Source organism: Chiloscyllium plagiosum, chromosome 26 (genome assembly GCF_004010195.1).
Source record: "Chiloscyllium plagiosum isolate BGI_BamShark_2017 chromosome 26, ASM401019v2, whole genome shotgun sequence".
Classification (NCBI taxonomy): domain Eukaryota; kingdom Metazoa; phylum Chordata; class Chondrichthyes; order Orectolobiformes; family Hemiscylliidae; genus Chiloscyllium; species Chiloscyllium plagiosum.
In genome coordinates this window covers 15,836,917-15,860,088 of record NC_057735.1, presented here as the reverse complement: position 1 = coordinate 15,860,088, position 23,172 = coordinate 15,836,917, and the positions used below count along the sequence as shown (strand labels likewise).

Here is a 23,172-nt window from a genome sequence, read left to right as displayed (position 1 = left end):
TTCTGCATTTCTTAATCTAAGGCAGGGTATTATTGATGCTGAGAAAGTACAGTGAAACTTTACCAGACTGATTTCTAGGATGGCTGGACTGACGTATGAAGAGAGGTTGAATTGCTTAGGATTTTGTTCACTGGGGTTCAGAAAAATGAGGGGGTAACCTCATAGAAACCTTTATAATTCTAACAGGACTAGACAGAGTACATGCAGGAAGGATGTTCCCAATGGCCGGAGAGTCCAGAAGCATGGGCCACAGTCTTAGAATCAAGGCAAACCATTTAGGATAGAGCTGAGGGAAAAATGTCTTCACCCAGAGAGTGGTGAGCCTATGGAATTCACTACCACAGAAAGCAGTCCCATTGAAAATATTGTATGACTTCAAGAAGGAAGTGGACGTAGCACTTGGAGTTAAAAGGATCAAAGGATATGGGGGGAAAGCAGGAACAGGCTATTGAGTTAGACGATAGCCACAATCATAGTGCTTTTCAGCACCACTCTGCTGCCTGACCTGCTGTGCTTTTCCAGCACCACTCTAACCTCGACTCTGATTTCCAGCACCTGCAGTCGTCACTTTTGCCTACAATCATAGTGAATGGCAGTGCAGGAGTGAAAGGCCGAATGGCCTACTCCTGCTCCTATTTTCTATACTTCAATGTTTCTATGTCTCCTCTCTGATAAGGCATGTTTGGAATGTCAGTGCTAAAGATTACATCCATGTGCATAGCAGACCTTGTCTTCATAGCTTTGTGGGTTGTCATATCCAACCCATTCATTTCCTTTATAGGCATAAGGAACCATCTGTGGAGAATCCCATTTTTCCGTAGCACCTTTTAAGAAGAGGCAGATCTGTCAAAAGAATGAGACGTTAGAGTGCAACCTTTTCACTTGGGAATTATTACCAGTCTATCATAACTTAAGTGCACTTGAAATCTGCTTCAATCAATTATTTCCCATTGGATTTACTTAGCTCTTCTGGATTTTTTTTCTTATGTAATGCGCAAGACACTGTTCTTTTGAATCTGGTTTTTAATTGACTTTGACTGGTCATGTAAAATGGAGATATTTTACATGACCAGCACTGTGATACCTCTCTCCTACGTTTAGCAGAAACATATACAATGGCCATCTCAGTTGACTTGTCTCAGTACCCACTAACCATTGAAATTTCATCCAAATTTCACACTTGCAAATCATTTTAAGATTGAAAAAAAAATTATTGAAAGTTGTTCAAACATTTACATTGCTGGTTCCTAAACTTTGAATTATAGAATCCCTTTTGACAAAAGCTCATTGACCATAAATACTTACACTGTATTCTTTTCTTCACAGATGCTGTTGAGTGTTTCCAGTAATTTCTATTTTTATTTAAGATTTATAGCGTCTGCAATATTTTGCTTGTGTAAGAAGACTTTCCATTTCTATTCATCTACGTTGGTTTCCCTCCTGTCACTGATCAAGTTGTTATATAGAGTCATAGAGTTGAACAGCATAGAAACAGACCCTTTGGTCCAATTCGGCCAACCAAGTTTCCCAAACTAAGCCAGTTCATTTGCCTGTGTTTGGCCCCACATCCCTCTAAACCTTTCCTTTTCATGTAGCTATTCAAATATCTCATATAATGAATACCAACCAAGCTAATGTATTCTCATGGAAAAATACAAGATTTTTAAAGTGTTGGGATATGTGGCACCCTTCCACAACATACGTACCTCAAAATAAGCCAGAAAACCGGATTGTTGTGTATAATACCCAGCCGGTCCAGCACCACTGGCTGGGGCACCGACAGCAGTGCTGGATGTGCTCAGTCTGAATGAGTGGCCATAAGCTGGGAATCCAACATTCAGTTTCTCTGCGGGAGCTCCAATATCCTTCCAGTATTTAATGGTATAGGCCTATGAAGAAATTTGTAACATTAATTATTAGTTCAAGGAAGACGAAAGGCACTTAATTCTGTTGCAAAACTGAAATAGGTGACATTCATGAATACAAACCATGTTAAAGTATTTGTTATTGCCTTGAGCAGAAGGGAGAGCATAAAGAGGACTATTTTCTCCAGTGAAGCTATTCCAAGATCCATAGAAATCATACGTCATCACATTGAAAAAGTCTAGAGTTCTGAAGGAAGGAAAACCAGTAAGTAACTTTGACATAAAACATACAATGCATATGTTTATTCTTAACCATATTCAAGGTCGTCTCTTCCTCCAAGGGTGACACAGTGGCCAGCAGTGTTGGCTCACAACATCAGGGTTGAAACTTTATTGCTGGAACAGCACAGCAGGTCAGGCAGCATCCAGGGAACAGGAGATTCGACGTTTCGGGCACAGGCCAAGGAGGGCCTGTGCCCGAAACGTCGAATCTCCTGTTCCCTGGATGCTGCCTGACCTGCTGTGCTGTTCCAGCAATAAAGTTTCAACTTTGATCTCCAGCATCTGCAGACCTCACTTTCTCCTCACAACATCAGGGACCTAGGTTTGATTCCAGCCTCAGGTGACTGTCTGTATGGAGTTTGCATATTCTCCCTGTTTCTGCCGATGCTCTGGCTTCCTGCCACAGTCCAATGATGTGGGTTAGTCATGGTCAATATGGGGATTGGGAGGGTGCTGGGTCTTGCTGAGACACTCTTTGGAGGGTCAGTGCTGACTCGATGGGCTAAATGGCCTCTTTGTGCACTGTAGGGTTTCTATGATTCCAGTAATCTAAAACTCAATTTACATTTCAGCAAGTTTATTACTGTTTATAATCATATTACAGCCCTGAAGGTTTTAGTCTATCAGCTCGATATCCCTTAGTGTATAAGTTACTCTCTTTCAGAATCAAATGCAGTGTGTGCAAATGAAAGAAAATCACTTGCAAATTTTCTTACGTGAATAGTATTTTCTGAATGAATTGCAGTCAGGCACAGATTTTATTCTGAGTGCTGAGTGTCTGAATAGGACAAATTACCATAAACAGCAATATCTATTCTTTACTGTGGACTTGATAGTATTTCCTAATTGCCTACAATAATTTCAGAGGGAGATCGGTGAAAATGACATTCTGGCTTGATGTTCCACCAGAAAATCAGGGACTCAGTTTAAAAATTATACCCACCTCACCTTCGAAAAACATGATGAATTGTATATATTACCTGAGATGTGACAGATCAATTTGAGTTTGAATAAGTATAGGGTTAGATATTTAGGAATAGATAACAAGATGCAAATTAGGAAATGTTTCCATTGGTAAAGATCAAACAGAAAAAAAGGGTAATTATTGATCAAAATATCTGGTCAACCTGAATAATAAAGAAAAATTTACTGCCAGGACACATCTGGAGGCATTACAGTGTATGTCAAAAGAAAGTAATAATGTTATTGGATAGATCAAGAGTTATGTCGGTTTAGGAAAAGGCAGAATGGTAAGTTGTCCTATCACATTTGTGATATAGCTAACAAAGGTTTAATGAAGACTAGTCACATAGATTGTTTAAAATTAATTTTTGGACTGTAAGCTTTATTGGCAAGACCAACACCTATGACCCATCCTTAAATGCCCTTAAGAAAATGATGGTAAGATTCCAGATCTTTACATAGAAAAGAATTTATTTTACTTGGGGAAGTGACTGCAAGAAGAAATTGTACATTTTTATTTCAAAAGAAGGTAGTTTCAAGATTGAAAAAATAAGTTTTATTTAAGCTGTGCTGTAGGAAATAAAAACACTCAGAAACCTTAGAAATCACAGCAAAGAAATCCCACAAATTATTCCATTTATGTGTAGCTCTATGTAAAAGAGTTGATTTTGTGAGAGCACTCTCCCTATGCTGAGGTTACAATTGACCTGTAAAGCTGACACCATACTCACTGTCCCAGCTGAGGAATCTCATAGGCAGCTTCAATCGTAGATCTTCCAGCTGCCACTGCAGCTGAAATTAACAATCGTGGTCTCCCAGTACTTTTCCCTTCTGCTTCAAAGGCTGCTAGCAGTTCCTAAAATACAAATGTTTTGAAATTTAGTTAGTAACTAATATAGCTTGCACAAGATGTGGCTTAACAAGATGTATCAAAGAAGTACTAAGTTCCTTTGTTTTGAAAATTGTATCTATGGCCAAGCTTGGTGCAGTAACATGCCTAATGTCAGGGTTTTGGGGCTTTAGAGCCTTTGCCAGGCTTTAGCAAAGGTCAGAATAACAGCAGTTACTGCAAAGCAAATACATATATCATTATGGGCTGCTATTGATATGAAAAATCAACTGGCGTTCCTCGTCCTGCTCAAAATCCAAAGTCAGTTACTTGTAAGTGTCCATGTTGGGACAATGCAGATAATAATACTCCACCCTGACTCCAAACCAGAGTAACATGTGCTCTGTTTACGCTGATACATGAATCTAGCCATGTAACTGAGGCATTGGAAGGAACTTATAGCCCAATCTGTCTTCAAGAGAAGAGAAATTGAAGTAAAGTTGCCTGTCTCTCCAAAATGGAGCTTGTTGAAAAATGAGTGATAAGATAGAAAGAAATTTAATTTAAAATGATTTCAATGAAACAGCAGAATCCGATGATCTCAGTTAATAGGTCAAAGGTTTATCCTGTTCCTGCATTTTGAATCCACAAACGTTGTGTGACTTTAACATGAAGGCTTATTGCAAGTTTTCTCAAAGTTTATGAAGTAAATACAGTTTTATTTATTCATACAATGTCAATTTTTTATATAAATGGTGATCAAAATAATCTGTGTGTATTGTTTACTTTTTAACATTGTATAAGCAGAGTAACTTGCCAGTTAGGTTCTTACCTGTGTTAAGACTGTGAAGAGATGCTTGTCTTGAGCTGGGCTTCCTCTTGACCCAGGATACTCCCAGTCTATGTCCAAACCATCAAACCCATACTTACGTAGGAAGCTAATGGCTGATTTTATGAATGTTTGCCGATTTGCAGCTGTGGAAACCATAGCACTGAATCTATTGAAGAAAGTTAATGAAAAATCATTATTGACAACAGAGCTTGTTACGAAGCAATGGTAAAACAGACCTTATATGGTGACTCATGCCAGGAGGTTAGGAAGCAAAACAACATCATTCTCATTTAATTTCATGCAGAATTTGAAAGCAAATGTTTCCTTAAACAAACAATGATTCCATCTTACTTTTGAGTTCCAAAGTTCCAGCCTCCAACAGAGAGAAGAGTTTTAAGGTTTGCATTCCTGTTGTACACAAACAGTTGAATTAGAAAAAAAAAGCAGTGAAGGGAATAAAACACTTAAATGAATTACTGAAATTACTTTCAAGTATCACAATCTTAATCTGAGGAGCCACTGCATCTAATTAATGTACAGTGCCTTAGTTCAATGGTAAATTAAATAAGGGTGTATTATCAACAGAATCTCTGAAAAAATGTTTTTTTTGCTCTCTATAACTTCCTTTCTTTTTTGAGTTGTTTTGTGAAGCTGTGATGTTGTGGCTTTCAGTAAAGATCACTGAATAAGTCTCCAATTATCAAACATGCAATACTGAGGGACCTCTCAGCATGATGTAGATTGCTGATCCTCATAGATTGGAAATCAGATCTTGAACTTAAAATAAATGTAAAGGTAGGGTAGAGCTATACATCTTGTGTGGGAGGCTACATTATATGCAGTCATCAAAACAGAAGTTATATTTCAGGTGTTCACTATCAATGTACCATACCTGGTTTTCAAAGCATTAAATGATTTATAGAGAGTCACATCATTCCATTCGAAGGTAACAATTTTATTGTTGTTTATAACAGCAAAAGCATAGATCAGGTGAGTGCACATGCAAGGGTCCACATCATCTGGGGTATACTTTGCTATTCCTGGTCTGTACTGGGCCCAGTTTGCAAAGTAACAGGCCAGTCTGTAGGCAGACCCTGTGAAGAAGGTGAGATAGAAATCAGGAGTGCAGACTAAACACATTAAATAATGAATACTCTCTCATGAACAAAGACTTACCCAGTTGCAGGCATGCCAACAAGGCCACTGTTGTAATAAAGGAAAAAGGATAAGTGTTAGAATTATGATCAAAGGATGTGTAAAGATACAAAGGCTCAAGTCCTAAGGTGACTTTCTGAGTTGCACCTCAGTGTGCTGAAACAATGCATGGATATATGTTTGACCTCCTTACTCAAGCTTTTATTGTAAGGTGCTTAGCGCATTGAAGGATCATTGGCAACTGTTGAATTAAACTTGACATTGCAGCTAGGTTGTACTGACCAGTTGATTTACTGACTTATTGAGAGATTATGACATTATTACATTTTCTTGAAATACTTCTGTCCCTTATTTTTGAAAAAAAAGTATAGTTTATTTTTCATATTCTTATACAGCTAAGTTAAAGCATTCCATCACTGGTAACCAATGGAGCCTCATTGATTTACGAAACATTGTATGAGGTGGTGCAAATAACAACAAATTAACAGCTCTGAGCTTCAGTCTAATATTATCAACTTACACTCGGCTTTTCAACATCCATTAAGGTTAAGCGTGCTTGGAACACTTAGCATAAGATACTAAATGTAAAGGCCAGTTGGTTTACTGGGTCAACAACTTTGGTGTGGCCAAGACGACATTCATATCCTGTGTCTGAGGACAGGAAAGGATGAGACCATGGTTGAATTTGAATACAAAGATAAAACATTTTTATAATCAGGATGTTGCTGGGCCATAAGCGAATGCGTAAGCAAGTGCAGGGGCGATGGGTGAACAGAACTTGTGAGTTACAATATGGACAGCAAAGCTTTGGATGAGCACAAGTTTATGTGAGGTGGATGAACATTGGAGTAATCAAATCTCAATCCAACAAAGGAGCAAAAGAAGGTTTCAGAAGCAGATAAACAATTTGAGTTCAATAACATTGCCCGCTCCCATTTCATTGAAATGACAGAACATGGATTGAAAGTTATATTTGTGAATTTGTCTACAAGGACACAGCACTCTCAAAAGGCATTGCTTTTGGTTAAGTATTTTTAAAAATCACAAATGACTGCAGTTAACTGAATCATTCTGCCTTGTGGCTACTTAAGCTTCCAATTATATGTAAAATTGGCAGATCTTTTTATTAAGCGTGAATGACTTCTGTTGTTAGAGTTCCCATTCTTTCATGGGATATGGACATTGCTGACTCGACCAGCATTTGTTGTTCAATCCTAATTACCCTTGAGAAGAGCTGTCTTCTCACGCTGCTGCAAGTCCATGAAGATTACATGCTGTTTGAAGTGAGGAATGCGCAGAAAATTTGCATTACAGAAATGAAAAACAAATTTAGTAATCCCTTTGGAAATTCCTCAGCAGGTGAATAACAAAGCAATACTGAATGGGGTTGTCAAGTGGGATTGGTCTGAATCAGCAGAAACCTTATTACATTAAACTGTGGCAATATGAGCATGTAATCTGAAGAGATTTTATTGCTCAGACAAGACCAAGCTCTTTGACATAAACTGATTTATTTGTATTGAATCAAAAAATAGTATTTTCTTTGTTCCATGCCCCATTTAATTACTGAATATTTAAAAGAAACCCTACAACATAAAATACATTCACACGGAGAGAAAACTCACCTGTCCCAAGTACAAACTTCGTCATTTTGCAAGTGGTGTATTTTAGATGCCCTACTTCATCTTAAATATACTGAATTTATCACTAATTATTAAAAGCTTTGTGTGTTGAGAGCTTTATATCTTTGGAAAAGTAAACATACTTGCCTTTGAAATTTATAATGGAATGTCAACACACTTTAGTGCTTGTCTTTCTCATTATGTTGGAAGTCTTATCTCAAATACCGCCATTGGTTCCAGCTAAAATATTGTCCTTCATTATAACCCTGCATTGAAGATAATATTCTGAAGCATGGAGAGATAGGAACGTTGTCGGATTAACTCTTAGAAAGAAGTCAATAAATCAAGGTAGAGAAGGTATGAAGAGCAATATGGATAAAAGAAATGAAAAGGCTTGAGGAATGCCAGGTGGCATGCCAGGTGGCATGAGGATGTGTCCATGTGTTGTAAACTCAAGCACAGAATATGGAAAAGCACCAATGCCACACACCAAGATATGCTGCTTTTGTTAACAATACTAGCTAGGATGGCTGAGTGTTAAGTGATAGGAATCTGGGCGGCACGGTGGCTCAGTGGTTAGCACTGTTGCCTAGCAGTGCCAGGGACCTGGGTTCGATTCCTGCTTGGGCAACTGTCTGCGTGGAGTTTGCACATTCTCCCTGAGTCCATGTGGGTTTCCTCTGGGTGCTCCAGTTTCCTCCCACAGTCCAAAGGTGTGCAGGTCAGGTGAATTGGCCATGCTAAATTGCTCATAATGATAGGTGCATTAGTAGGGAGTTGGTGAATGGGTCTGGGAGGGTTACTCTTCGGAGGGTTGGTGTGGACTTGTCGGGCCGAAGGGCCTGTTTCCACACTGTAGGGAATTTAATCTAGAGGAAAATAACGCATCAAGTGACCATTGATATGGTCTGCTACTAACACCTCAATTAGTCTGTCATCAAACACCAAATTGAAAGATGGACATTTCAGGCCTCAGTTAAGTGCAAAATATTTAGGATGGATTTTTTCCCTGTTTGGTGTGGCATGAACAACAATGAAAAAATACAGTAAGAATCAGCATTGAGAAAAAGATTCTGATTTTCCCTTTCAGACATTAATGGCAACTTTGGATTATTCAGGTGACCGCCTTCTTTCCATGAATTTGCATCTAATTAACCCCCAACTCGCTTCATTTATTAGCCACTTCCAATTCCCCTCTCCTTCCACAAGAAACTAGTGCAAATTCTCAACTTATAACTGGCACAAATTCTCAACATGGAAATCAAAGCAGGAACCGGGAAGCTACAGTTCACTTAATGTCTGTCATGATGTTCATTCAAATGCTTCACACTGACATCCCTGCACTTTCCACGGCCGCCAAATTTCTAAACCCTTCATCCATGGAGGTCGACATCAAAAATCCATCAGCCTTATCACATCATCATTCTTGTCTCAGAACAGCTCACACACGCACTTCATCCCTCCAACACTTCACTCTGGAGCTCAGTGACATGTCAGACTTACATCTGCCAGGTTGCTTTGCATGAAGTGACATACATGCAACTCTTGTGTCTACACAGGATGCATTTTACAGCTCTGAACTTGCAGCCTGAGTGCTCCCTGGTTTTGTGTTTACTTAAAGCCTGCCAGCCTTTGTATACCTCATATTAGACAGTCGCTGGCTTCAGTACAGACTAATGGGCCACCAGTCTCTGTGTGAGTCACATTGCTTCCTCAGTGCACAGGGTTTTCTGTGTTCAGTTACCAGCTGCCAGTCTCTCAGGGTTGTATTATGTTTTACTGCAGAGTGATAGGAGGCAGCTTGTCATGGTAGGGAGCACTGAACAGTCAAGGAATCGACATGTAGTGGTGCAGCATGGGCCAGCCTATACACGATGTGCCAGTAGTTTACATGGCAAATGCATTGCAGGGGCTTTCAGCAAATGTCTAGCTGTGAAAGTCAAAGGTGAATCGACTTGAACTCCCGGCATCGGTGTGGACTCGACTCCCAACCTCGCCTAGCATGGTCTGGGTCGGAAGGACTGTTATTCTGAACTCCTATTTCTCTATTTTCTTATTTATTGAGACTTCTTTATTTTTCTAGTTGTTTTCCCTAAAATTTGTACTGAAGAATCTGTATCTAGGTACCTTGGTATCTAAGATGGCGCTATAAGTGGCGACTTGAAATCTTTTCACTGTACTGATGTAAGTGCATATGACAATAAAGCTAACTATAATTCTAATTCCATTAGTGATTACCCTTGTGGAATGCAGAAGATCATTGACCTTATTCCTGTACTGCCAGGTGTCTCTGTTCACCTGGGATACAGTGCTGACCCGAGCTGCAAATTGGCTCACTGGCTGTGTTGTTGTGGTCTGCAGGGAAATGGACCACACTCTACTCTACCACCCAATCCACCATGGCTCGAAGATCCCTGTCTGTGAGGTAGGGAGCAAACTTTTCTTTCTTCCAGGCCATATTTTCGATACAAATAGTCCAGTACCATACTATGGGATGTCATTCCAGGCTTGCAACATCTGGAGGGGTCTGTGCCTGTGCTTAAAGATAGTGTAAAGTCCCAGCAGTAACAAATGTGTCTGCCTCTACAGACACACAATTCCCCGAGAAAGGTGTCCAAGAGCCTGTTGCATAATTAACGAACTGAAGATTGTCTGAGGAAAATCATTCTCAGCCACAGCAGAGATGGTATCATGAACTTGATAAAAATGCTTCAACTGAAGATGAGAAACTTCTCACCACAGGGAACTTTCTGATTGATCTGATCCCATTAGCAACTAGAAATCTACAAATATTCATTAGCACCTTGGGCAGCCTGGTGGCTCTGGTTGGCACTGCTGCCTCACAGCACCAGGGACTTGGGTTCGATTCCAGACTCAGGCAACTGTCTGTGTGCTGTTTGCACATTCTCCCTGTGTCTGCATGGGTTTCATCCCACAATCCAAAGATGTGCAGGTTAGGTGAGTTGGCCACGCTAAATTGCCCATAGTGTTCAGGGATGTGTAGGTTAGGTGGATTAGTCAGGGGTAAATGTAGAGTACTAGGGTAGGGGAATGGGGCTGGGTGGGATACTCTTCAGAGGGTTGGTGTGGACTTTTTTGGCCAAATGGCCTGTTTCCACACTGTAGGGATTCTATGATAAGAATGTCAGCCTGTGTCAGGTCAATGTAAGAGCAACTCACCTAGATTTACCCTGGAGTCATGTGGGCTTTTTCTTTATTCAGATAAGGATCCAATTCTCTTTTGAAAACCATGATTTAATCTGTCTCCAACAGTCTTTCAGGCTCTCTATTGCTGCTCAATGCATTAAAATCTTATGTTCCTGATTAACTACAACAAACCTGAAACTGATCTGTTTACTCCAAAAGGTATTTGTTTGGTATGTGGTAAAATTGCACAAGGTTCCATGACAACAATAGCGTATTATCCAATTAGTATTAATTACACCACAGTGATCCACTATTTCACATATATATTATTGTGTTTGAACCATTATATTTTAGAAAATCTTTGGAACATATCCAACAGCACACAGTTACTGAGCCTCAAATTAAATAGTCGCCTCTCTGTACATTAACTGTTATCCAGTGACTATCCCATTCAGTTATCATAGCTCCAAACATTTCAAGACCTTTCATTTTTTGAGGATGTTTGTAAGGATTAATAAAGTTTTTTTTCTAATTGCCACTGGAAAATAGAATTTTAGCTACAACATAGACTAAACTAGTAAGGAAACAAGTTACATGTGCAGATGCAATGTATCTTCACTGCTCTGCTTTGTTACCTGTAGTTGTCCTTCTGAGGCTACAATTTAATTTGAAGACAGCCCTTTGCTGTAACAATGGGTATGTTCATATTAAATCCACTGTTCTCTGATCCCTGACATATTGCTGAATTCCCTGTGTAACATTAAAGCTATGAAAAACATTGTGGGTCTATGAACTATTAATAGTTTAACACACAGTCTAATCTGGAATGCAAGTCAAGAAATCTACTTTCCGCATGCTTACATGAAATGTCCGTTGTTTCTTTTGCAAATATGTGCTGAGTGCCACCTGAACCTTGAAAAAGGTTGTAAGAGATGTGAGAATAACAAAGGCCCCCTAAGTGAGCATTTCAAGGACTTCCATGTCCTCGCACTTCCTATTCTCACAAACAACAGGTGAGAGAAACAAAAACTCTTGCCCAACCTCTAGAGTTTCGCTCTTTTGTCCAAGTTTGAACTAAGACTAATTAGGTCAGGAGCTGCGTATCCTCAGCACATCACAAATTGAGCATCAGTGAGCAGATTATTGCTGAGTAAGTGCTGCTTGGTAGCATGATAGCTTGATGACATCCTCGATTGCTTTGTTAGTAATTTAGAGTGGATTGGGCAGTAATTAGCCAGATTAGATTTGTTCTGCTTATGGTGTACAGGACATACCTGGGCAATTTACCATACAGTTAGGTAAATGTTTAACCATGATGATGTAGCAGGACTGAAAGAGGTTGGCTAGGGTCACAGCTAGTCCTGGAGCATGTATCTTCAATACCATTGCCAGAATAGTGTCAGTTTTCATAGCCTTTGCTGTATCCAGCAGCTGCAATGGTTCCTTGATGTCACAGAGAGTGAACTGAATTAGCTGAAGCCTGGCTTCTGCAATGCAAAGGACTTCTGAAGGCAGTGAAGATGAATCATTCACTTGGCATTTCTGGCTGAAGATGGTTGCGACTACTGCAACCTTCTCTTTTGGATATGCTGGGCTCCCCCATCAGAGAGGATGGAGACGTCTCATTCAGTAAGTGGTTGAAATATCTACTGCCATTCACAGCTGTACGTGACAGAGTTTAGGACTGATCCATTGCTTGTGAGGCTGCTCATCTCTGTTGCATGCATGCTAGCTCCACAGTTTGGCACATACATACAGCCCTGTGCTCATCTTCACCATACTGATGCCTCATTCCTGGGTATGCCAGATGTTTCTCTTGGAATGTCTTCCAGCATTCATCATTGAACCATGTTTGAAATCCCTGGCTTGGTGCTAATGATAGAGTGGGAGATATGCTGAAACACAACGCTCTAGGTTGTGGTTGAATGCAATTTTGCTGCTATGGATGGCCCTTAGCCCCTTAGACCTGCTGAGCATTGAGTAACTAGATGTGATCAAAATCTCTAAACAAAACCTCAAAGAAATGCAGATGCTGGAAATCAGAAACAAAAATAGAAAATACTGAAAAAACTCAGCATCTGTGGAGAGAAAGCAAAATTACCATTTTGGATCTGGTGACCCTTCTTTAGAACTGGTTGTAGCCAGAAAAAAAAAACATAGAACATAGAACAGCATAGCACAATACTGGACCTTCAGCCCTCAGTGTTGTTTCGACCTTTTATCCTACTCTAAGATCAGACTAACCCCTTCATTGTACTGTCTTCCATGTGCCCATCCAAGAGTCTCTTAAATGTCTCTAATATATCTGACTCCACTACTACTGTGGGCAGTACATTCCATGCGCCCATCGCTCTCTGTGTAAAGAAGCGGGTGAGGGAGGGGAAAGGAGTAAAAGACAGATGGAAAGACAAAGGAAGGAGCAAAGATCAGCCTGAAAGAATCAACAGCTGCAAAAGGAGACCATTAGTTTGCTGACAATGGGTTGTGTGTGATAGCATTCTAAGTGATAACAAGGCCTGGGGTGTGGAGGTTGGGGTAAGGACATGGTAGAAGGTGTTAAGGTGCTAAAATTATTGAACTCAATATTGAGTCCAGAAGGTGCAGGCTTCCCAAGTGTAAATTGTTCTTCCAGCTTGCACTGAACTTCACCGGAGCACTGCAGCAAGCTCGAGACACAGATGTTGACCAGGGACTACAATAGTATATTCGAATAAAAGGCAACCGGAAGCTCTGGGTCTTCTTTGCAGACAGAACGTAGGTGTCTACAAAGTGGTCACCCAGCCTGCGCTTCATTCCCCCAATATAGAGGAGACCATATTATGAGCAGCGAGTGCAAGAGACTAGATAACGTGAAGTGCAGGTAAAGTGCTGCTTGACCTGGAAGGTATGCTTGGATCATTGAATACTGAGGAAGGAAGAAATAAACAGGCAGGTGATTAGCACCTTCTGTGATTGTAGGGAAAGTGCCATGAAGCTGTTGGCGGAAGTGGGGTGGTCATAGTGTGGGGAGTGAAGAAGGAATGGGCCAAGCTGTCCAGGAGGGAATTGTTCTTGTAGAAGCTGACAAAGGACAGGAATATTTGCCTGGTGATGGCATCCTGCTGGAGGTGGCAAAAATGGCCACTAATTTATCTTTAGTCTGTAGATGCTGGTGGGATCGTAGGTGAGGATGAGGGGGAACCTATTGGTGTTGTGCGAGGGATGAGAGGGAAATGTAGGCCAAAGTGCTGCAGATGGGTCGGACAGGGCTGAGGGGCCTGTCAACTACAGTGCTTAAGAATTCTCAGTTGAGGAAGGAGGTGAACATTTGAGAAGTGCCCCCCACCCCCCACCTTGTCAAAGTTGGTAGCATGAGAACAAATATGACGGAGTCGGAGGAACAGGAGAATAGAATGCAGTCTTTACAGGAACTGGGGTGTGTGGATGTATAGTCAAGGTAAGTGTGGGAGTCACTGGATATGGCTGGCCAGCCAATGCCCCAGAAATGGAAACAGAGATGTCAGGGACAGGAAGGTAAGAGTCAGAGATGGTGAGAGCAAGGTGTAAATTGGAAGTGAAATAGATGATTTTTTCCATTTCTGGACGAGGGAGGGAAGCAGCACTGATGACATCATTTATATCCTGGAGAAAGAGATGTGGGTGAGGGCCAGAGTAGGACTGGAACATGGAATGTTCCACATACCCCACAAGAAGACAGGCATAACTGGGGCCCATCCAGGTACTCATGGCCATTCCTCTCACCTGAAGAAAGTGGGAAGGAGATTTGAAATTTTGTTCCCAAAAATATTAATTCTGCTTTCTCTTCGCAGATACTGCCAGGCTTGCTGAGTTTTTCCAGAAATTTCTGTTTTTGTTTCTGATATCTAGCACCTGCAGTTCTTCGGCTATTTGTTTAGTGTCTAACTCACTGCCACATCTCTTCCAGGTATACCCACTTTGAAGAAGTTCTGCTCCTCTCTCAGACAGGATTTCCATTCTAATCTTTTCTCTTATTCGACTCCTCTTTATCATAGATCTGAAATTCCTTTACATATTCGTGGTAAAGGCGGTTTGAGGGTTTGAACTGTAGGGAGAGGCTGAATAGGTTGGGCCTATTTTCCCTGGAGTGCTGGAAGCTGAGGGGTGACCTTATAGAGGTTTATAAAATCATTTGGGTTTTGGCTAGGGTGAATACCCAAGTTCTTTTCCCTGGTTTGGGGAGTCCAAATCTAGTGGCCATAGGTTTAACATGAGAGGGGAAAAGGATCTATGGGCAACCTTTTCATGCAGAGGGTTGTGCATGTATGGAGTGAGCTGCCAGAGGAAGTCGGTGAAGGCTGCTACAATTATAACATTTAAAAGGCATCTAGATGAGTAAAGGAAAGGAAGGGTTTAGAGGGATATGGGCCAAATTTTGAATATCTGGTCAGCATGGATAGTTGGACCGAAGGGTTTGTTTCCGTGCTGTATATCTTTATGACTCTATGACTCTGAGAGCTGTGGCTCAGAATTAGATCCATTACTAACAGCCAGATCCAAAGATCTGTTTATTCCTACTTTCTGTTTTCTTTATTAACCAGTTTTTAATCCAGACTATTATCATAGGTTTACAGCATAGAAAAGGGCTTCTGTGCCTGTTGAAAACAAACATCTAATTATTCTCATCCCATTTTTCAGCACTTGGCCTCTAGCCTTGTATGCCTTGGTATCACACGTACACATCTAAATACTTATGAAGTCTTATGAGGTTTTCTGCCTCTGGTACTGTTCCAAGCAGTGAGTTCCACATTTCTAACACTCTCTGAGTGAAAAAGTTTTTCCTCACATCACCCAGAAGAATCTGAAATGAATAGCAAACCACGGTTTTTTTTAAAAGTAAAAACAACAGCTGATATTCCAGATCTGATATCAAAATGAAATTCTGGACAAACTCAGCAGGCCTGACACCATTGAGAAGAGAGAAACTGAGTTAACATATTGAGTCTGATATGAACCTTCTTCAGAACTGAATCTGAAATATCAGCTGCTTTACTTACTATGGACGTTACTAGATCTGCTGAGTTTCACCAGCGCTGTTTCTATTTTTCTCAAAAGCCTGTTTTAATATTACAACAGTGCCATCCTGTGTATCAATTCAGCAAGGGCAATTGATATCAGCTTGTACTTTACTCAGATGAAGCTGCAATTATAAAATTAAAGGAAAGGTTAGTAGAAACATAATTATAATGTTTGCATGTGGAGTTCTCAACCAGAAGTTAAACTAGAATGCATAATATTCCTGAATAAATGCATATTTGCTGAAGCTTTTTCTGTCTTGCACTCATCAGAATATTTTGCAAGAATTCCAAGGGGAAACCAAAATTGATACTTTATGAAAGGATAGTATTAATTGATGAGTAAGTGATCCTGATCAGTAGAGGCACTGCCATGTAGAATGCACCCATTAATAATAATTGATGTTAAGTCTCTATTTAGATTTTAAAACAGGTAAATTTAATCTGAATTGTTAGAATCAATATTCATTTGTTGTGAACAGTTGAACAGTAGAAGAGTGCAGAAATTACCCTCAAGGTAACCAAGTAAATGTCCAATTGCTTAATCTGGAAGGGTAGGTATCTCAAAAGTTTGAATAACGGGTGAAGCTGGTTGTTTAGTCATAGACTAACAGGGTCATAGAGATGTACAGCACAGAAACAGACCCTTCTGTCCAACACAACCATGCCGACCAGATATCCTAAATTAATCTAGTCCCATTTGCCAGCATTTGGCCCATACCCTTCTCAACCATTCCTATTCATATACCCATACAAATGTCTTTTAAATGTTATAATTGTACCAGCCTCCACCACTTCCTCTGGCAGCTCATTCCACACACGCACCACCCTCTGCGTGAAAAAGTTGCTCCTTAGGTCCTTTTTAAACTCTTCCCCTCTCATTTTAGATCTATGGCCTCTAGTTATGGACTCCCCTATCCTGAGGAAAAGATCTTGACTATTCACCCTCTCCATGCCCTTCATGATTTTATAAATCTCTATAAGGTTACCCCTCAACCTCCGATGCTCCAGGGAAAACAGCCCCAGCCTATTCAGCCTCTCCCCATAGCTCAAATCCTCCAACCTGGCAACATCTTTGTAAATCTTTTCTAAACCCTTTCAAGATTCACAATGTCTTTCCTATAGCAGGGACAGCAGAATTGAACACAGTATTCCAAAAGTGGCCTCACCAATGTCCTGTACAGCTGCCTTCTTCACTATCCTGGGTGAAAGTGAGGACTGCAGATGCTGGAAACCAGAGTTTTGATCAAAGTGGTGCTGGAAAAGCACAGCAGATCAGGCAGCATCCGAGGAGCAGGAAAATCGACGTTTCGAGCAAAAGCCCTTCATCGGGAATAGAGCCTTTCTTCACTATCCTGTCTACCTGCAACTCCACTTTCAATGAACTATGAACCTGCACACCAAGATCTCTTTGTTCAGCAACACTCCCCAGTACCTTACCACTAAGTCCTGCCCTGATTTTCTTTTCTAAATTGCGACACCTCACATTATCTAAATTAAACTCCATCTGCCACTCTTCTGCCAATTGGCCCATTTGATCAAGATCCTATTGTACTTTGAGGTAACCTCTTTCATTGTCCACTACACCACCAATATTGGTGTCATCTGCAAATTTACTAACCATACCTCCTATGTTCACATCCAAATCATTTATTTAAATGACAAAAGCAGTGGACCCAGCACTGATCCTTGCAGCATACCACTGGTCACAGGCCTCTAGTCTAAAAAGCAACCCTCTACCACTACCCTCTTTCACCAATCTTCCAGCCAATTTTGCATCCAAATAGCAATTCTCCCTGTATTCCATGTAATCTAACATTGTCCTGCAAATATGCAGTAGTATTCTGCAAGGATCAGTACTGCAACATTTGTTGTTTGTAATACATATAAATAATTAGGCTGAAAATGTAGGTTGCAGGTTTGCAGACAATTTGAATTGGTAGAGTTGTGGTTAATGAGCAAGATTGCCAAAGGACTCAGCAGGATATAGGTCAATTGGAACTTGGGCAGAGAAATGGCAGATGGAGTTTAATCTGGATAAGTGTCAGGTGATGCATTTTGGGAGGATGAATGCAAAAAGAAAGTATACAGTAAATAGCAGGACCTTTAGGAGTATTGAGATACAGAGGTATCTTGGGGTGCAAGTGCATAGCTCCCTGAAAGTGGCAACACAAGTGGATAAGGTGGTAAAGAAGGCATATGGCATACTTGCCTTCATCATTTGAGGCAGTGAGTATAAAAGTTGTCATGTCACGTTGTAGCTGTATAAAACTTTAGTCAGACAAGATCTGGAGTAATTGTGCAGTTCTGGTTACCCACCCTGTAGGAAGGATGTGGAGGCTTTGGAGAGGATGCAAAAGAGGTTTACCAGTACGTTGCCTCAATTAGAGTATATCAGCTACAAGGAGAAGTTGGATAAACCTGGATTGTTTTTGCTAAAAGGCTGAGGAGCGACCTGATGGAACGATATAAAATATGAGAGGCATGGATATGGTGGATAGACAGTCATTTTCCCAGGATGGAAATGTCAAATATTAGGGGGCATAGGTTTAAGGTGAAAGGGGGAAAGTTTGATGGAGATGTGCAAGGGAAGCTTTTTGCACAGAGGATGATAAGTGTCTGGAATGTTCTGCCAGCAGAGGTGGTAGAAATAGATATAGTAGCAAAGCCTAAGAGGCATCTTGACAGACATATGAACAAGCAGGGAATAGAGGCATATTGACCGTGTGCAGGCAGATGTGATTAGTTTATAATGGCAAAATGGTCAGTGCAGATATGGTGAGCCAAATGGTCTGTTCCTGTGCTGTACTCTTCCATGTTCATTGTATTTATTCATGGCATGTGCATGACATGTTGACAATCCAAATTGCTCTCAAGTATGGTGCTGAGTCACTTTTTTTTTCCAACTGCTATGGTCCAGGTAGTGTCGGGTCACTCACAGTGATGTTAGAAAAGGGATTTCCTTGACTTTGATCAAGCGATATAGATCCAAGTCAGGATGGTGTGTGGCAAGGAAGGGAATTTGAAAGTCCTGATGCTCTTGCTTTGTCTAAGTGGTAGAGATCACAGGTTTGAAAGTGCAGTCAAAGAAGACTCGGTGAGTTGCTACAAATTGTTTTGTAGATGGTACACGATGCTGTCACAGTGTGCTGGTGGTAGAGGGAGTGAATGCATATGATGATGGAGCATTGTTAACCAAGAGAGTTGTTTTGTCCTGCATGTTATTGAGTTTCTTGAAAATCCCTTTTCTAACAGCACTGCATGTGTCCTTACACCACCTGGACTGTAGCAGTTGAAATGAACAATTTCTTACCACTACACTTTTGAGAGCAGTTTGGATGAGCAACGACCTACCCCTATCCCATGAATGAATACAACAGTGAAGATAGACAAGTACAACGCAGGAACAGGCCCTTCGGCCCACCATATCTGTGCCAACCATAATGATTCTAAACTGGAATCGTCCTGCACATCGTCCATGTGTCTCTATTCCCTTCTAGTTCATGTCTGTCAATATGCCTCTTAAAACCTTTGGAGCTGCATTCATGTAGGATATGATGATGGGAGAATTCCATCAATTCCTGATTTGTATCTTATAGATAACAGAAAGCCTTTCAGGCATCAAGAAGTGAGTTACTCATTGAGAATGTACAACCTTTGGCCTGCTCTTGGAGCTATGGTATTTATCTGCCTGGTGCAATTAATGTTGATGTCAGTGACACTCAGGATGACAATGGAGAGTGATTTAGCAATGGTAATGCCTTTGAAATATAAGGGGTGGTTGTTAGGCTCACTCCTGTTGGAGATGGTCATTGCTGTGCACTTGTATGGTGTGTGTGCTCCTGTTACTTATCAGCCCATCCCAGATTATTTCCAAATCTTGCAGCATAAGGATGGTAAGGAAGACAAATCACAGCATCCCTCTGTTGCTCCTACCTCTAAGGTTTGGCCTGAGTATGCCAGAGTGGAGAAAAATGGCTAAGCCTCCCACCCGTTCTTTTAAAAGTCTATTGTAACATTTATGAAGTCACACACATCGGTATCCTGCTGCCTTTTCAAATTAAATCAATACTCACAAATGAACTTACTAATATCATTGTCTTACTCCTGTCCGTAAATTAAGTCAGTATTGTACTCACAAGTCCCTGTGTTCTCTACACTGAGCAGTGCCACTGCTGTCATCTGCTGCTTTCTTTTCCTTGTTCCCTTTGTCTGCCATGACCATCATACTGGAAAGCATACTTCTTAAAAAAAAATCAAAAAATCACATCCATGACAAAAGTTGTCATAAAAAACTCCACAAAACTGTACTTTCTTGCCTATTGTAATAGTTTTGTGAAGAGTCCATTGACCGATGAAGTGTTGGAAATTGAAGTCACTTTAAAACTCAGATGGAAGCTGGGTGAAAAGGGGAGGAGATAAATCCAGGTAAGAGTTTGCTAACACTTTGACTTGAGAGCATGATACAGCCTTCACAGTTTTAACAAGATCAACTCACTCCATGCCCACTGTCTGATCATTCCCTGGTATTTGAAATTTTTTACAAATAGTCAACCCCCTCATTAGGTACATATCGGATGCTGCCTGACTGGCTGTGCTTTTCCAGCACCATACTTTTCAATTCTGATCTCCAGCATCAGCAGTCCTCACTTTCTCCATATTAGGTATAAACCACCAAACTCTATCTTTCAATTTCCTGCTTCAGTGCTCTGGGATTGAGATGATTAGCCTCAAACAATATCAATGACCTTCCATTGCTCTCATCTGGAAAGATGTACAAATACAAAATGCCACAGGGCATTTTGATATACTTCTTGAGAAAGATGTGCCAATAGGTCAGCCAGCGCTGCAGTGAGTAAATCACTTCCTGATTCCCCAAACCTATCCACCATCTTCAAAATAACAAGTCAGGACTGTGATGGAATACCCCCCAATTGCTTGGATGGGGGGGAAGAAGTTTGATACCATCCAGGTCAAAGCAGCAACTTAATTGGCACCACATCCTCAAACATGCACCCCCTTCAATTGAGTAGCAGCAGTATGTACTAACTATAAGATTCACCGCAGAAATTCAGCAAAGCTTGTGAAACAGCACCTCCCAAACCCACAACCACAACATCTAGAAGTTAAGTGCAGCAAATACACAAGAGCACTATAAACTGCAAGCTCCTCTCCAAGCCACTCACCATCCCAAATTGGAAAATACATGGATGTTCTTTCACTGTCAATGGGTCAAAACCTTGTAATTATGTCTCTAACAGCACTGCGGGTGTACCCACTTGAAATGCACTGCAGCAGTTCAAAAAAGCAGCTCACCACTACCTTCTCAATAGCAACAAGGGAGGACTCTCCTGGACAACTGTTTTTGAAAAGATGAGAGGTTTTTGTTCTATCAAAATGTAGCACAGCTTTGAAACTTCCTGCCTCAGAACTGTTCTTGTTAAGGCCCAGGTAGGTAGATTCTTGTTTGGCAAGGGAATCAAAGATAATTGTGAGTAGGTGAGAATGTGAAATTTGGAAGTCAAACAGAATACTCAGGATCTTATTGAATGGTGGAGCAGGTTAAACACCAGAATGAACTCCTACTGCTTTTATTTAATATGATTGAATGTTTACAGGTAAAATAGAGAATTACATTTAGAATCCCTACAGTGTAGAAACAGGCCATTTAGCCCAACAAGTCCACACCGACCCTCCGAAGAGTAACCCACCCAGACCCATTCCCCTACATTTATCCCTGACTAATGGACCTACCCTATACATCCTTGAACACTATGGGCAATTTAGCATGGCCAATTCACCTAACCTGCACGTCTTTGGATTACAACATCTAGCTTCAATTTTGTTTAAATGTTTTGAGAGTCCTTTCACTTGTAGGTTAAGTTGAGATGGACCAGAAACATTTGAATTCTGAAACTGGCAACCTTTGGCCCATTCATGCATGTGCAAAATTTGAGCAATGATCTGTTTGGGGTAGCAATTATCCTGCAGGGGTAACCTTGCTGTGCCTTATTTCGGCAGCTGGCCTGCATTTCATCAACAACATCCATTGTGTTGAGAATTACACGAACAATCAATTTAAGCTTATCGATTGAGCTCACAATGATTCTTGTTGTGGCTGGAATCCACAAATATTCCTACTTAGGAGTCTTTTCTCTGCAACAAAAGAAAATGCCACTTGCATGACAGTATTTTTGAATTAAGCACAAGTTTGAGGCACAATAGTTAACTGGTATATTACCTATGGAAATATACCAACCAATCAGCATGCTTTTTTTACGCATCATGAATTGTTGTTCCTTTCAACATTTTGTATTCTTGCACCCACCCTGGTCAGTGCAAGATCAAAAGCAGCAAGAGCATGTCTCTTTTCCCAACAATATTCTAATTCAGTACAATTCAAGTAATAGATGAAATAGATGAATAGTAACAGGTCCAATGGAATTGATTCATGAGCATTGCTTGCAGCCTACATGTTACGCCAGTCTTGCACTGATGTAGCTGATCGTCATCTGACCTCCATCATGGCTCAGCAAGTCACTCAGATTTATCAAACAGCTACAAAACTCACTGACTGGTTGAAGGTGAAGGGCCACAATAACCTTCTCAGTAGCAACTGGAGATTGGCAACAAATGCCAGCTGTACAAGTGATAGCCATATCTCGACAATGAATGAAAAATTAGTATTAACAAATCTTCCCTTCACTGCCTTTGTTTACACTGTACCCTTGAGCAAGGTATTAACAGTATGGACACTTGCCAGCACTGATGAAATCATATCCAGCGTTGCTCATGGGTAGGAGGAAAGGCAGTTACAGGGTAATTCTTACACTGCAGCAGTATGTGAGGAACTGAGTCTGTCCTGAAATGCATCAGATTATAAGAACCCACCCAACTGTGGCCTGGCTGTTGAATTATACCTGAAATCTAGATGATGTCAGTCCCTCCATGGTGTTGTTGGGCAGGGAGCATTGGAGTTTGATCCAGCAAAGATGAAAGAACAATGACATTATTCCAAGTCAGGATGGAGTGTGACTTAGAGGTAAACTTGCAAAGGGTCAGTTGTAGAGGTCAAAGGTTGAGAATGTATTGTTGAAGATGGCTGGACTTTGGAACCTTCCCTCAAGAGTATTGGGTTGACATGACAGAGCTTCAGCATCATAACCATCAACTCTATAATTTCAGCCAGTGTAATGTTTTCCCAATGACTACAATTTTCACAGGCTCTTTAATTGCTCACCTTGTCAAATGCTGCTTTGATTTCAAGGACAATTGTTCTCTTCTCAACTCTGTAAATTTTCCATTTTTGTACCATATCAGGAATGACATTAGGAGCGGAGTGGTCCTGATGGAATTGAGATTGAGCATCTTTGAGTAGTTGTGGCTGAGTAAGTGACATTTGACAGCACTGTTGATGATAAGTTTGATCATGGTAGAGAGTAGA

General features: G+C 40.7%; 1 protein-coding gene across 3 annotated transcripts in view; it reads right to left on the bottom strand.

Moving 5' to 3' along the window:
• Nucleotides 1-23,172, bottom strand: part of LOC122563127 (acidic mammalian chitinase-like) — a 47,065-nt gene that overhangs the window by 3,297 nt on the left and 20,596 nt on the right. For 2 of the 3 annotated variants that reach the window (XM_043716576.1, XM_043716577.1), the window contains 8 exons: nt 5,948-5,974; nt 5,664-5,865; nt 5,123-5,179; nt 4,772-4,937; nt 3,842-3,966; nt 1,989-2,112; nt 1,707-1,889; nt 727-843 (listed from right to left, as the gene is read on the bottom strand). In XM_043716576.1, the coding sequence (XP_043572511.1) occupies nt 727-843; nt 1,707-1,889; nt 1,989-2,112; nt 3,842-3,966; nt 4,772-4,937; nt 5,123-5,179; nt 5,664-5,865; nt 5,948-5,974 (1,001 nt within the window). Of the gene's footprint in view, nt 1-726; nt 844-1,706; nt 1,890-1,988; nt 2,113-3,841; nt 3,967-4,771; nt 4,938-5,122; nt 5,180-5,663; nt 5,866-5,947; nt 5,975-7,551; nt 7,675-23,172 lie in introns of those variants that run through there. The other variant, XM_043716575.1, reaches the window with a different exon arrangement.